Consider the following 14,176-nt stretch of genomic DNA (forward strand, 5'->3'; position numbering starts at 1 on the left):
TTCGTCATTCATTTCCATTCGATTTAATTTGAACCTTGGTGTCAATCCAGCAGAAACAAGAAGACCTTTCATTTTCCAACTTTTTATTAGGGTTTCTTGTGTCCTGTTTCTTCTGAATCCTTATTACTTTTTTGTTATTGGCAGCATCCTTCTATCACTTTATCAGATCGAGCCTTACACCGCATTAAGTAAGCCTTCTTAATTCCCTAATCACTGGTTCCGAAGTCAGTTTGATTTGTTAACATTAACAGGTTAGTTGTATTAACTTCCCTTCACATAAGGAAATGCAGTTTCTGAATGTGCCAGGAAGCTGTTTTGGCATGCTGTTGAGAAGTTACTCTGTGTGAAAATGTCAGTGTGTTATTGCAGTCATTTTAAATTCTTTGTCTTCACTGCATTAATGAGGATGTTAATATTTTAAACTATTTTTGGTAAAGTAACGGTAAAGGAACTTGATGAATATGAACAAGATTGCAATTATCTTCTGTTGTGGGAACTGCATACATTTGACTTTATCAATCATGCAACTTAGAATGTGCTGTGATATTACAGTTAGCAATATTGGAATTTTACTGAGTTCATCTGTTATTTAGCATGCAAAGCAATTTGTATCATATTTTAAAATTCAATAATGCATTCATTCCCAATCACATTTAACATGAATTAATGTAAAAGTAGTTGAATACATAAAATATGCACAAGGACCAATCTCCCATCCCAACAAATGCCTTTAAGCAAAATGTTTTGTTTCAATTCTTACATGGGTTAAGCATTAAGATGGCATTTATTGTCCATTATTTGCTTTCAGTAGGTGCTGAACTTCAAGAATCTTCTTGAATTATTGCACCCCGATCTGTTATCTGAGAAATTCCAGGATTGTGACCCAGTGATGAGGAAGAATCATCAATAAAGTAGCAGCACGGTTGTGTAGCAGTTAATATAATGCTATTACAGCGCCAGTGACCCGGGTTCAATTCCTGCCACTGTCTGTAAGGAGTTTGTATGTTCTCCCCATGTCTGTGTGGGTTTCCTCCAGGTGCTCCAGTTTCCTCCCACATTCCAAAGATGTACAGGTTAGAAGTTGTGGGCATGCTATGTTGGCGCCGGAAGCGTGGCGACACTTGCGGGCTGCCCCCAGAGCACTCTATGCAAAAAGACGCATTTCACTGTGTGTTTCAATGTACATGTGACTAATAAATAAGTAACTTAATCTTAATCTTAAAGTTCCATGTGAGGTTGATGAAGAACTTGGAGTGAAAAATGCAAATGGTGTTGTTCCTACGAACTGCCTCCCTTATCCTAGTATGTGGAAAATGTTGTAAAACTGGGAAATACTGTTAAGTAAATTTCAGACCATTACTGCAGTGATTTTTATCAATGGAATACACCACAGGCATAATGTCATGGTTGGAATGATGGGTGGTGGACAGAGGCTGCTTTGTGTGTTGTTGGAGGTAAGTGAAGAATTTTCATTCACACTCCTGTCTTTTGTCTTGTGGATGGTTGAAAGGCTTTGAGGATTTGATGGGTGTGGGTCAGGGTGAGGAGGTGAGGAGGGAGGATGGAAGGAAGAGTCATTTGCTGCAGAATGCCCAGCCTCCGATTTGGTCTTATAGTTAAGCTTTTGAGCCTTGGAAAGTCTCCCAGGCATTCCCTGGCACTCATACATGTTACTTGCCAATTATGTGCCAAGCCTGATTTTTTGTCAAGCTCTTCATGCATTGGGGTTGGACTACTTCATTATCTGAGTAAATAAGAAGTGTGCAATCATCAGTGTGGATCCCTATTTCTGATGTAGTATGACAGTGATTTTCACTGATGAAGTTGTGTCTGTTGAACCTAGCACACCGTCCTGATGGATTCCTACAGCAAAACCTTAGGATCAGAATGATAATTATCCAATAAACACAATTAATACTCTTTATACTTGTTTTCAAGCTGCATTGGACTTCTGGTGATGAAAGAAGAGGTGTGAAAATCTTAATTTATTCCCCCCTCACACACAGCCAAACCATATACTCCTTAAGTTTCTTTATTGCTTTAAGCCAATTTACTCAGCATAAAAACTTATCGAGATGAACGTTTCAAAATATGTTCTCCAGTTTTTCAAACTTTGAAAAAGCAGGAAAGCTGTTCCACCCAATCAGGCAACTGACTAAATGCAGGAAAATTAATGGAGTAGATAAAGTTAATTCTTCAAAACTACTTAATAGTTTCATAATGTTTACTTTCCATTTTGGACCTTAGTTATTTCAGTTGAGAGGAAAAAGGAATCACAACTGGATGTCAGAGAAATAGAAAAAGGGTGCACAAAACTCCTGTACTATAAAGACCATATTCTGTTGATAACTAGATTTAACAGACCTGAAAACATGTGCAAAATTTGTTAATATCCCCTGGACGAGATTTCCAACTTCCGAACAGTTGAATTTCTTTGGCATTTTGTAGACATATTTTTGGGCTGCAGTGTCAGTTTCTATGTGTATGATGATAATTTTTAGTGTTACCTTACAACACCTCTCAATACCAGACTGCAGTCTCTAAGTTGTCAGACGACTTGTCCGATATCCAGTACTGAGTGAGCAGAAGTTTCCTCCAAATTTTCAGCAGACTGAAGCCATTGTATTCAATCCCTGCCACAGCTCTGTTCTCTAACCACCAAATTCATCCTTCTTCCTGACAACTGCCAAAACCGAAATAGACTGTTTGGAACCTTGGTGTCATATAAGTCATATTCGTCATATTAGGGCAGGCATGGTAGTGTAGCGGTTAGCGTAATGCTAATACAGCGCCAGTGACCCGGGTTCAATTCTGGCTGCTGTCTGTAAGGAGTTTGTACATTCTCCCTGTGTCTGTGTGAGTTTCCTCTGGGTGCTCCGGTTTCCTCCCACATTCCAAAGACGTACGGGTTTGGAAGTTGTGGGCATGCTATGTTGACGCTGGAAGCATGGCGATACTTGCGAGCTGCCGCCAGAGCACTCTACGCAAAAGATGCATTTCACTGTGTGTTTTGATGTACATGTGACTGATAAAGATATCTTATCTTATATTTGACTCTGCGTGCTGAATTTCAGACCTTACTGGTCTAAATAATGACACTGAGATAATAATCAACTTTTACTAATGCTGAGGGCTCAATGACAATATTATTTAAAGATCCAGTCTCATTAAACCTACACTCATAGTCAGCCAAGCTGCTTTGCACCATTCTACACACTCACAGGTTACTCTACAGATGACTGTAGTGGATATTGAACCTTCTTACCCACTTCACTTTCTGCAACAAAAACTGATCTGCAATGGCCAGTTGTCCAGAGAAAAATTTCACTTTTTGGATGGCATGGGTTGCAGAAAAAAAGTCTCCTGGATATCAAAGGCTCCCACGGAGACCAGGCCACCTTCACTCTCAACCTACTGGCCTCAGGGTCATTTCAGTCTTCATTTGCCTCATGTCAAATCTGGATAATCCCTGACACATTAGGCAGACTGCACTGCAGGCAAGTGCAGTCTGTCCAGCTGGGTAACAGTGAAGGGGAGCTGGAAGTGAATGACATGGTCAGCCTTGTGTCGAAGACTAAAGACTGGTTGAAAAAGGACAGGGAAAGAAAGATTGCATTGGTTACAAACTTGCAGGCTGTCCTTAGTGATTTAGATAATTGTATGTACTGTAATACAGAGGTAATACAGATTTCTTTATTAGTCACATGTACATCGAAACACACAGTGAAATGCATCTTTTGCATAGAGTGTTCTGGGGGCAGCCCGCAAGTGTCGCCACACTTCTGGTGCCAACATAGCATGCCCACAATTTCCTAACCCGTATGTCTCTGGAATGTGGGAGGAAACCGAAGCACCCGGAGGAAACCCACGCAGACAAGGGGAGAACATACAAACTCCTTACAGACAGTGGCCGGAATTGAAGCCAGGTCACTGGCGCTGTGATAGCATCATGATAACTGCTACACTACAGTGCCTACCGGTGCTAAGAGAATGCAGCATCCTCACAGCTACGCAAGTCCATCTGCCCTGAAGTGGATTACTCAAAGAGCAGGGACATTCTCCTAGTGTCTTGGCCAACATTTATCCATCACCTGATATTATTTATACCAATTCTCTTTGTGGCACCCTGCCATGTGCAAAAAAGCTACTGCTTTTACCTATGTTGGAATGATGAACTCACTTCATTTGTACCGAACTATTAGTGAAGTGCTTAAGGATGGCCCAAATAATGCAAAAAACCCAAGCTTTCCTTTGCAAGTCAGCGTTTTGAATTTACATTAGAACACAAGCATTGCCAAAGTATATTAAAAGGAAATTCTTCACTTGAATTGTGCACACAATATTTTATAACATATAACACAAGAAATTCTACAGACGCTGGAATTTGGAGCAATACACAAAAAGTGCTGGAGGAACTCAGCAGGTCAGGCAGCATCCACGAAGGGAAATAAAAGTTGACATTTCGGGCCAAGAACCTTTATCAGGACTGGAAAGGAAGAGGGCAGAAGCCGGAATAAGAGGGAGGGGGAAGGGGGAGGAGCGGTGAATATTTTATAACATGATATTATTGCAAAAAAAAGGTTTGCTGACAAGTCTATTCAAACAAAAATATATTAATTATGTCAAAATGGATGACTCATCTGAATTAATTATTTTTTCTGGGAATATTTCCCATCACTTGATGGAAAAAGATTTTTCTCAAGTCTAGTTTTGCTCAAGGATTATGAGGTTGTTCGCTGCTCTAATTCATTTCCAACATTGTCAATAGAACAATGCAGCACAAGAACAGGCCCTTCAGCCCACAATGCTGTGCTGAACTAAATAAACAAGTAATCAAATGTCCAAATAAACTAATCCCTTCTGCCTACACAATGTCCATATCCTTCCATTTCCTGCACATTCATATCGTAAGACTTAGACCACATTCAGTCATGGGTTGATATATGACAAGCAACATTTACACTACAAAAGTGCCACGCAATGTTCATTTTCAAAAGAGCAAAGCACCCACTTTTGATATTTATTGGCATTACTATCGCTAAGACCCCACCATCAACATTCTGAGGCCATTATTGACCAAAAATTCAACTTTTCAGCCACGTATATACTGCGGATAAAAGAGCAGGTCAGAGATTGGGTATCCCCCCCCCATGGGTGGATAACAAGTCTAAATGACATTAACAGAAATTTAGGACTTCATCTCAGTTCCCACAGGTTTCTTGAGCTTTCTGATAATCATCATTGAAACCATGGTGGGAATACCGGAGTATTGGGCAGGGGCACCCAGAAGTCCTGTGTAAGTGAGGAAGGACACACCATATCATAATCTACTTACTCACCCACTCATCCCATCAGATACCTCCTGCTCCATCTGCGGAAGAGAGGACGGTTCTCCTATTGGCTTCTCCAGCCACCTCAGAACCCAAAGTAAACTGGAGTGGAAGCAAGTCAACCTCAATCCTAAGGGAGTGCCTAGGAAGAAAAAGAAGGGGGAGGAGGAAGAGGAGGACTGTGGAAACCGGGGAGGATGATAATGAATAGCAAGAGCTTTAGGAGCAGCAGCTGGCTGTTTTTCACATGCCCTGCAATCCTCAATGAGAGAGAATCAATTCAGAGAATGACACAAACCTTACCCTGGGTGTACAGTACTCGGAACTGATCCTCTCCCTTTGAGATTCTTTGCCTGAACAAGCCATGGAAGATGTGAGCTGCAAGATGTCTGGAGGACCACCTGGTCTTGAGCTTTCCTTTCATTTATGGAAGGAAATTAAAGGATTATCAACAAAAGAATGTCATAGAGGAATCATCCACTGAGTCAGTGTGGGTAGAAGTCAGAAAAAGGAAGGGAGCAATCACTCTATTGGGAGTATTCTACAGACCCACCAACAGCAGCAGAGATGCTAGGGAGCAGATCAGAAGGCAGATTTTGGAGAGGTGCAAAAATACCAGGATTGTTGTCATGGGTGATTTCAACTGCCTTCATATTAATTGGCACCTCCTTAGTGTAAAAGGGGATAGATGGGATGGAGTTTATCAGGTGTGTACAGGAAGGATTCCTGACACAGTATGTGGACAGGCTGACTAGAGGAGAGGCCATACTGGACCTGGCACTAGGCAATGAGCCTGATCAGGTTTCAGATCTCACGGTGGGAGAGCATTTTGGAGATAGTGACCATAACTCCTTGACCTTTACATAGCCTTGGACAGCAATAGGAGCAAACAATATGGGAAAGTATTTAACTAGGGGAGGGGGAATTATGATACTATTAGGCAGGAACTTGGGAGCATAAATTGGGAACAGAAATTCTTGGGGAAGTGCACAGCGGAAATGTGGAGCTTGTTTAAGGAATACTTGCGTGGGGCTCTGGATAGGTTCGTCCCATTGAGGAAGGCTAAGGATGATAGAGTGAAAGAACCGTGGTTGACACGAGATGTAGAATATCTTGTCAAGAAGAAGAAAGAAGCTTACCCGAGGTTTAGAAAGCATGGATCAGACAGGGCTCTGGAGAGTTACAAGGTAGCGAGGAGGGAGCTTAAGAATGGACTTAGGAGAGCTAGAAGGGGGCATGAGAAGCCCCTGGCAAGTAGGATAAAGGAAAACCCCAAGGCGTTCTACACATTTGTGAAGAATAAGCGGATGACTAGAGTCAGAGTAGGACTGATCAGGGATAAAAGAAGAAACTTGCCTGGAGTTGGAAGAGGTAGGGGAGTTCTTTAATGAATACTTTGCTTCAGTATTCACCAGTGACAGAGACCTCGACATTTGTGAGGATAATGTATGACAGGCTGTTATGCTAGGGCATGTTGACGTGAGGAAAGAGGATGTGCTGGAACTATTGAAAAACATTAGGATCGATAAGTCACGAGGGCCAGACGGGATATATCCAAGGTTATTACGGGAAGCGAGGGAAGAGATTGCTGCACCTTTGGTGACGACCTTTGCATCCTCACTGGCCACAGGAGTAGTGTCAGATGATTGGAGGGTGGAAAATGTTGTTCCTTTGTTTAAGAAAGGGAGTAGGGATAACCCTGGGAATTACAGACCAGTGAGGCTTACTTCAGAAGTGGGCAAATTACTGGAGAAGATTCTTAGAGACAGGATTTATGGGCATTTAGAGAAGCATGGGCTGATTAGGAACAGTCAGCATGGTTTTGTGAGGGGCAGTTCGTGCCTCATGAGCCTGATTGAATTCTTTGAGGATGTGACAAAGCACTTTGATGAAGGTAGAGCAGCGGATGTGGTGTACATGGATTTTAGTAAGGCGTTTGATAAGGTTCCTCATGGAAGGCTTATTCAGAAAGTCAGGAGGCATGGGATCCAGGGAAACTTGGCTGTGTGGAGTCAGAATTGGCTCACCCATAGAAGACAGAGGGTGGTGGTAGATGGAGCATATTCTGCCTGGAAGTCGGTGACCAATGGTGTTTCGTAGGGATCTGTTCTGGGACCCCTGCTATTTGTGATTTTTATATATGACTTGAATGAGGATGTGGAAGGCTGGGTTAGTAAGTCTGCTGATAATACAAAGGTTGGTCATGTGGTGGATAGTGTAGAAGGTGTTGTAGATTATAAGAGGATATTGATAGAATGCAGACCTGGGCTGAGAAGTGGCAGGTGGAGTTCAACCCGGATAAGTGTGAAGTGATACACTTTGGGAGATCGAATTTGAAGGTAGAATACAAGGTTAATGGCAGGACTCTTAGCAGTGTGGAGGAACAGAGGGATCTTGGGGTCCATATCCATAGATCCCTCAAGGTTGCCGCGAAGGTTGATAGGGTTGTTAAGAAGGCATATGGAGTGTTGGCCTTCATTAGTCGGGGTATTGAGTTCAAGAGCTGCGAGGTGATGTTGCAGCTCTATAGAACTCAGGTCAGACCACACTTGAAGTATTGTGCTCAGTTCTGGTTGCCTCACTATAGGAAGGATATGGAAGCTTTAGAGAGGGTGCAGAGGAGAGTTACCAGGATGTTGTCAGGATTGGAGAGCACGTCCTGTGAGGATAGGTTGAGTGAGCTAGGGCTTTTCTCTTTGGAGAGAAGGAGGATGACAGATGTCTTGATAGAGGTGTGCAAGATGATAAGTGACATATATTGAGTGGACAGTCAGAGACTTTTTCCCACGGTGACAATGGTTAACACAAGCGGATATAATTTTAAGGTGATTGAAGGAAGGTATAAGGGGGATGTCAGGGGTAAGTTTTTTACACAGAGAGTGGTGGGTGCGTGGAACGCACTGTCTGCAGAGGTTGTGGGGGCAGATACATTAGGGACATTTAGGAGACTCTTAGATAGACACATGGATGATAGAAAAATAGGGAGCTATGTGGGAAGGAAGGGTTAGATAGATCTTAGAGCAGGATAAGATGTCGGCACAGCATTGTGTGCTGAAGGGCCTGTACTGTGCTGTAGCGTTCTAACTTCTAACTCTAAGAAGTAACAGCATGTGTTGCTTGATGGACAGAGAACATTTGTTATATTATGAGGGAGAAGCACAACTTTAGACAAAACCTGGATAACATTTCTATGGAGGTCACACGGATGGAGAGTAGTTTGGGTTATCTGCAGAATATGTATGTGTGTGTGCAAGTGTGAGTGTCTCAGTGTGAATATATGCATGAGTATGAATATGTGCGTGTGATTGTGAATGCGTGTGAATGAGTATGTGTGTGTGAGTGTTTTTGCAAGTGTGTGTGTTCCCAGCAATCCTTTCATCCTGACACCTTATCCATCCAGCCAATGACTTCTGCCCATATCTAATGAGCTGACTGATCCCAAATACCTTGACATTCATGACACCTGATACTCCCGGTGATCAATAATACTACATCTATCTATTTCCCGATGCTCCTACTCCCACCAACTCCGGACCTGATCATGCCACAATGACTTTCCTCCATCAGTTCTCTCTCTACCCCATTGTCACACTCTGGACCGCTTGACTTTCTCTTTCAGAACCACAATGGTGGAGCTCGTGGAGGAAGGGCCTTTCTTTACACAAAGTGTATCTGGTTACATGGCTTCTTGTGCCTCTGCTGTGATGGAATTGAGGTGGGTGATGTCCCTTTCAGGAATTCTTTAATGTGCCTTTTTGGACACTTGAAAATTCAAGCCAACCATGTTTAAAACTTCAAATAGAAAAGCAATCTTCCATAAATGAAAACAACTTTGCATATCTTATTTAATTTTCTCTGTCATTAAATCTGTTTCTGTATTGTAAAATATCGGCAAGTTAGTTGTAATTGAAGGGAATCAGGTAATAGTCCAACATACAGTATAACTAGATATTATTTTCTTCTGAGTGGCATGCTGCACACACTAAGGCTCCTGTTCATAGTTTTCACAAAATACTCTGTGTGTTTATGGAAGAAATTTTTTTCTATCGATTTATTCCTGTGTGAAGTTCAATTTCATTGTATTACTGCTTGATTGAACAAATTTACTCCTGAAGAATTGTACAATAATTAATATTCTGCATCCTATTGGTCATTTCTCCTTCTTTCGTATGCTTGTGACCCTTTTCAAGTCCAAGCCTACTGTACGTTTTAGATTAATCTGCCAAACCCTGAAGGCATATGGGCAGGAAGCTGCTGTGGACTGTGGACTATTTGCAAAGTCTAGGTTTTGGATTTGAGAAGTAAACTGTGAGACAGAGGCAGCTGATGGAAATATGAGAGAGAGCTGAACATAAGAAACTAAAGCGGAATATAGGCTCAGTCTGTATCCTGATGAAATTCAGATAAGGTAAATGGGAACTGCTGTGTTTTCCTGCAATACAAATCTCTTTTGACAGAGTTTGTTCCAAGTACTGCCCAGCTGTATGTTGTTTAAGAGGAGCCTCTAGGGGAAAATCAGAGCAAAAGCTGGGAAAGGAAGTGAAAGCATTTTTTTAGGACGATCGTTAAGACTGCCTTAAAGTGGTACATCTGGCAATTGAAAGCAGGAGGTAGGAAAAACATCCACAGCTACAAGACAGGAGTAGCAAGCAGACTCCAGAGAGAGTCTGACAATAACCTGAAGAAAAGACTGTCAGGAGAAGAGGAGGAAATGGCTTGGATTTCACTCTGGCAGCGTGTTTTCTACCTTACTGTCTTTGGATTGCTTTACCCAGCCACTAGCTCTGGGGAAAGCAGTGGGCTTTCTATTAACACAGAAGATAATCTCACTGGGAAATCTACCATCTTTAGAGATCAGCATCCAGTGGATGTAGAGAATCAGTCTGAGAAGGTAACCAACTAATTTTACATAAAAAAGTTGTTAATATTAATGCTCCTTTCAGGTGAATATTATCACTATTTAAATGGTCTAACAAAAAATATCTCTATCAGATTTTTAAGAAGCAAATATAATTGAGAAAAGAAATCTATACTTCAAATTCCAGCTGCATACAACCCAGTAATTTAAATATAGTCAAGCTTTTTTATAAATGTCTGTGGTTGTTCTCAGTTTTTTCCTCTTTATTGTGTTAGTAAAAGGAAACTGTTGCTGACCTTTCCATTGCCTGTTCTCTCTCCTGCCTCTCCCACTGTGCCACATTCCTTGCCTATATATCAAATCACTTCAGTTTATCTGTAAGATTAATGACGTATGTATGTAGTTTTGGGGACAGTTTGGATCTGTTGAACTGCAGGTTAAGGATGAGGAGGAATTAGAAATCCCATCCATAATGAATAATTCGAATAATTCAATGAATAAGACATTAGAGTAGTAAATAAAAGGCAGAGATACTAAAAAATCCTATAAATTTATAACACAAAGAAGATGGGAAAATATAAAAGGACCGTGGAGATCAAATAAAGAAGGAAGGAGCTGAAGAATCATTAGTCAATCAGATAAGGAGAGAAAAAAATAATTCCAAAAATATCAAACTTGAGTCAAAAGCAAAACTACAAAGAAATGGTATTATGGAATTTTTTGAAGATGGAAAAAATGATGGAGCTTTTCCACTGGGGAGTAACTCACGGAAGTGTTTATCTTAAGATTTATTTCCCCTTCCAAATCAAAGGCATATGTGCCTGGATTCTTTTGATTTCCCATAAAATATGCAGTAATTTCTAACATAATGTAAGAAGGAGTTATTAAACATGTGGCTTTCTCGATATGTCAAATGATATCAACATCAGGAATTCTTCTCTGCAGCTTACTTGCTTTGCAGTGTAGGCAGAGACACATGGAAAGGGGGCGGCAATAAAGAGAAATAATGATCAGTGGGAGATGTAATAAAATCTCAGTCCGATGGGAGTTTCTCACTAGTCTGGAGAAAAACATATCACTGTTTCTTGTGAGAAAATGATTAGCAAACTATCTGAGCTATAGACATCTGTGGAATGTGCTACATACTTTTAGGGTCACAAAAAATGTTTTTAACATGACACAGGGACCACAGTCACTGAATTTAAACTTCTGAGCATGAGCACAAAGTCAGTCTTAAGTTGCTATATATTCCACTGAGGCAAGTGATCTGAATTCTTCAAGTAATTTCCATGTCTGACCCTCAATTAGAAAATTGAAGTCAGAAGAACGATGATTCTCTGATGAAACAAGAAAAGATAATATTGATAAAGTTGATGTGAAATCAAAATCTATGCTTTAAATGTGATGCAAATGTAAGTGCTTGTCTTGTTTGAGACTGAAAAATCTACCTTAGTGAAAGCATTTTTGCGCAATTCAAATTGCAGATGTGAAACTAATTTGTATTTTCTGATAACACAGAGTTTAATGCAACCAAATACTCCTGTACCAGTAAATAGACAAATTTGAAGCATAACACATAACCTTAGAAATTGAGTACTTACTTTAGTAATGTGCGTGGCTGCCTTTGACGCCCAATTTATTTAAGCAGGATTAGGCTCTGTTTAAGTTAGGAAATACAAACAATTGGGGGGATATAATGGTGACTGTACCCAACTCTCCACACCAAGTGTGTCCTTGTATTAGAAAAAGCACTTATGAAAAGTTGGTATTGGAATTGGTATTGGTTTATTAATGTCACTTGTACCGAGGTACAGTGAAAAGCTTGTCTTACAAACCGATCGTACAGGTCAGTTCATTACACAGTGCAGTTACATTGAGTCAGTACAGAGTGCATTGAGGTAGTACAGGTAAAAACAATAACAGTACAGAGTAAAGTGTCACAGCTACAGAGAAAGTGCAGTGCAATAAGGTGCAAGGTCACAACAAAGTAGATCGTGAGGTCATAGTCCATCTCATTGTATAAGGGAACTGTTCAATAGTCTTATCACAGTGAGGTAGAAGCTGTCCTTAAGCCTGGTGGTACGTTCCTTCAGGCTCCTGTATCTTCTACCCGATGGAAGAGGAGAGAAGGGAGAATGTCCCGGGTGGGTGGGGTCTATGATTATGCTGGCTGCTTCACCAAGACAGCGAGAGGTAAAGACAGAGAGGAGGGGAGGCTGGTGTCTGTAATGTGCTGGGCTGTGTCCACAACTCTCTGCAGTTTTTTGCGGTCCTGGGCAGAGCAGTTGCTGTACCAAGCCGTGATGTATCCAGATAGGATGCTTTCTATGGTGCATCAATAAAAGTTGGTGAGAGTCAAAGGGGACAAACCAAATTTCTTTAGCCTCCTGAGGAAGTAGAGGCACTGGTGAGCTTCCTTGGCCGTGGCTTCTATGTGATTTGACCAGGACAGGCTGTTGGTGATGTTCACTCCCAGGAACTTGAAGCTCTCAACCCTCTCGACCTCAGCACCATTGACGTAGACAGGTGCATGTACACCGCCCCCTTTCCTGAAGTCGATGACCAGCTCTTTCCTTTTGTTGACATTGAGGGAAAGGTTGTTGTCATGACACCATTCCACTAAGCTTTCTATCTCCTTCCTGTACTCATCACTGTTTGAGATACGGCCTACTACGGTGGTATCATCTGCAAACTTGTAGCTGGAGTTAGAGCAGAATCTGGCCACACAGTCATGAGTGTCCTTGCCTAAGTTCACCTCCCAAATAACATGATATGTAGTATCTTCAATTAAAATCTTTTCCTTTTACTTGCAAAATGGAGAAATTAGCAAAGTATGTTTGGATCTTTCTATGTTGGCAACCTGCAACCTTGTGGAAATGAAACCAATTAGAGTGGCCATGGCCGCCTTGTCAATTGTTTAGCGTAAAAGGTACTGATTATCCAATGCATCTGATTTCATTCAGACTAAAATGTGTCGTTACATTGGAGGCTTGTTGTGGTTAATTTCCAACATTGTAGAAATGATATCTTGTGGCATTTATTCCTATCAGAGATTTTTGGACTTTTCCAGCCAAACAAATTTGAGGTTTGTTTTTATTTATTGTCCTGTTAAACATTCACATCATTCTTTTTACTGTTATTACAGCAAATAAAGCTATGAAACATATCTTCCTTTATTTGATTTTGGACATAATTAACCCTGCACATTTGAATAAATTCTGAAGTTCACATGTCATTTAATTAGATTCAAATCCACATGATAGTAAGTGGATGGACAATATACAGAGGAGATCCAACTACAATCTCACTGACATATAAGCTAATATTGAGCTGCCTTTTTAAATCCACTGATGTTTCCTTGCTGCCCAAAACCATCCCAATACCAAATGGTAATGTCCAATGAATGGGTATCATCAGTAAATTCCAGACTGTGAAACAGGTGAAAAAGCTTTGACAACTGGCTAAGACACTCCACTGTTCTTAACCAGCTATCAAAGCTGTCAAGAATGTTCAATGCTTCTGAAAACTCCTATTATTTAGAAACATTCAAAAGCTATTAAAACAATGAAAACATTGTTTGATTTAGAAAAATATTTCAAACCCCAATTAAAATCACTAAAGCAAACATAATTAATGCAAAATACGTAAACTATTTTCTTACCTCACTCCCTTACAGTCATTCATTTCCATTCAACTGAACATTTTCATTGTTTGCAGTCTCACTGAGATGCCCCAGTATAAGTGTTGGAGAATTGCATTGGGTTTGTGCTCTGCCACAGGACTCCATGAGAAATCCCACACGGGGCACAGAAGGACAATCACTGGTGAGACTTGGTCAGCACATTTGGAACTTCCATGTTTGCTGGAAATCTTGAACTTGGTGGCCCTTTTGCTAAGAAATTATGTTAGCTTGCCATAAAACTAAGAATGTTTTAATTTATCCAGAATTCTTTATCATTATATTTTTTGATGTCAGAATTGACATCAT

The 14,176-nt window shown here is 40.8% G+C and overlaps 1 protein-coding gene across 1 annotated transcript in view; it reads left to right on the forward strand.

Annotated features, from left to right (window-relative positions):
* Positions 1 to 9,573: 9,573 nt before the first annotated feature.
* The window catches only part of lama4 (laminin, alpha 4), a 125,297-nt gene continuing 120,694 nt past the window's right edge, over positions 9,574 to 14,176 (forward strand). Inside the window, exon 1 of the mRNA XM_052025061.1 lies at positions 9,574 to 10,221. Coding sequence (XP_051881021.1) covers positions 10,042 to 10,221 — 180 coding nt within the window. The 5' untranslated portion in view covers positions 9,574 to 10,041. The remainder of the gene's footprint in view (positions 10,222 to 14,176) is intronic.

Source organism: Pristis pectinata, chromosome 10 (genome assembly GCF_009764475.1).
Source record: "Pristis pectinata isolate sPriPec2 chromosome 10, sPriPec2.1.pri, whole genome shotgun sequence".
NCBI lineage: Eukaryota > Metazoa > Chordata > Chondrichthyes > Rhinopristiformes > Pristidae > Pristis > Pristis pectinata.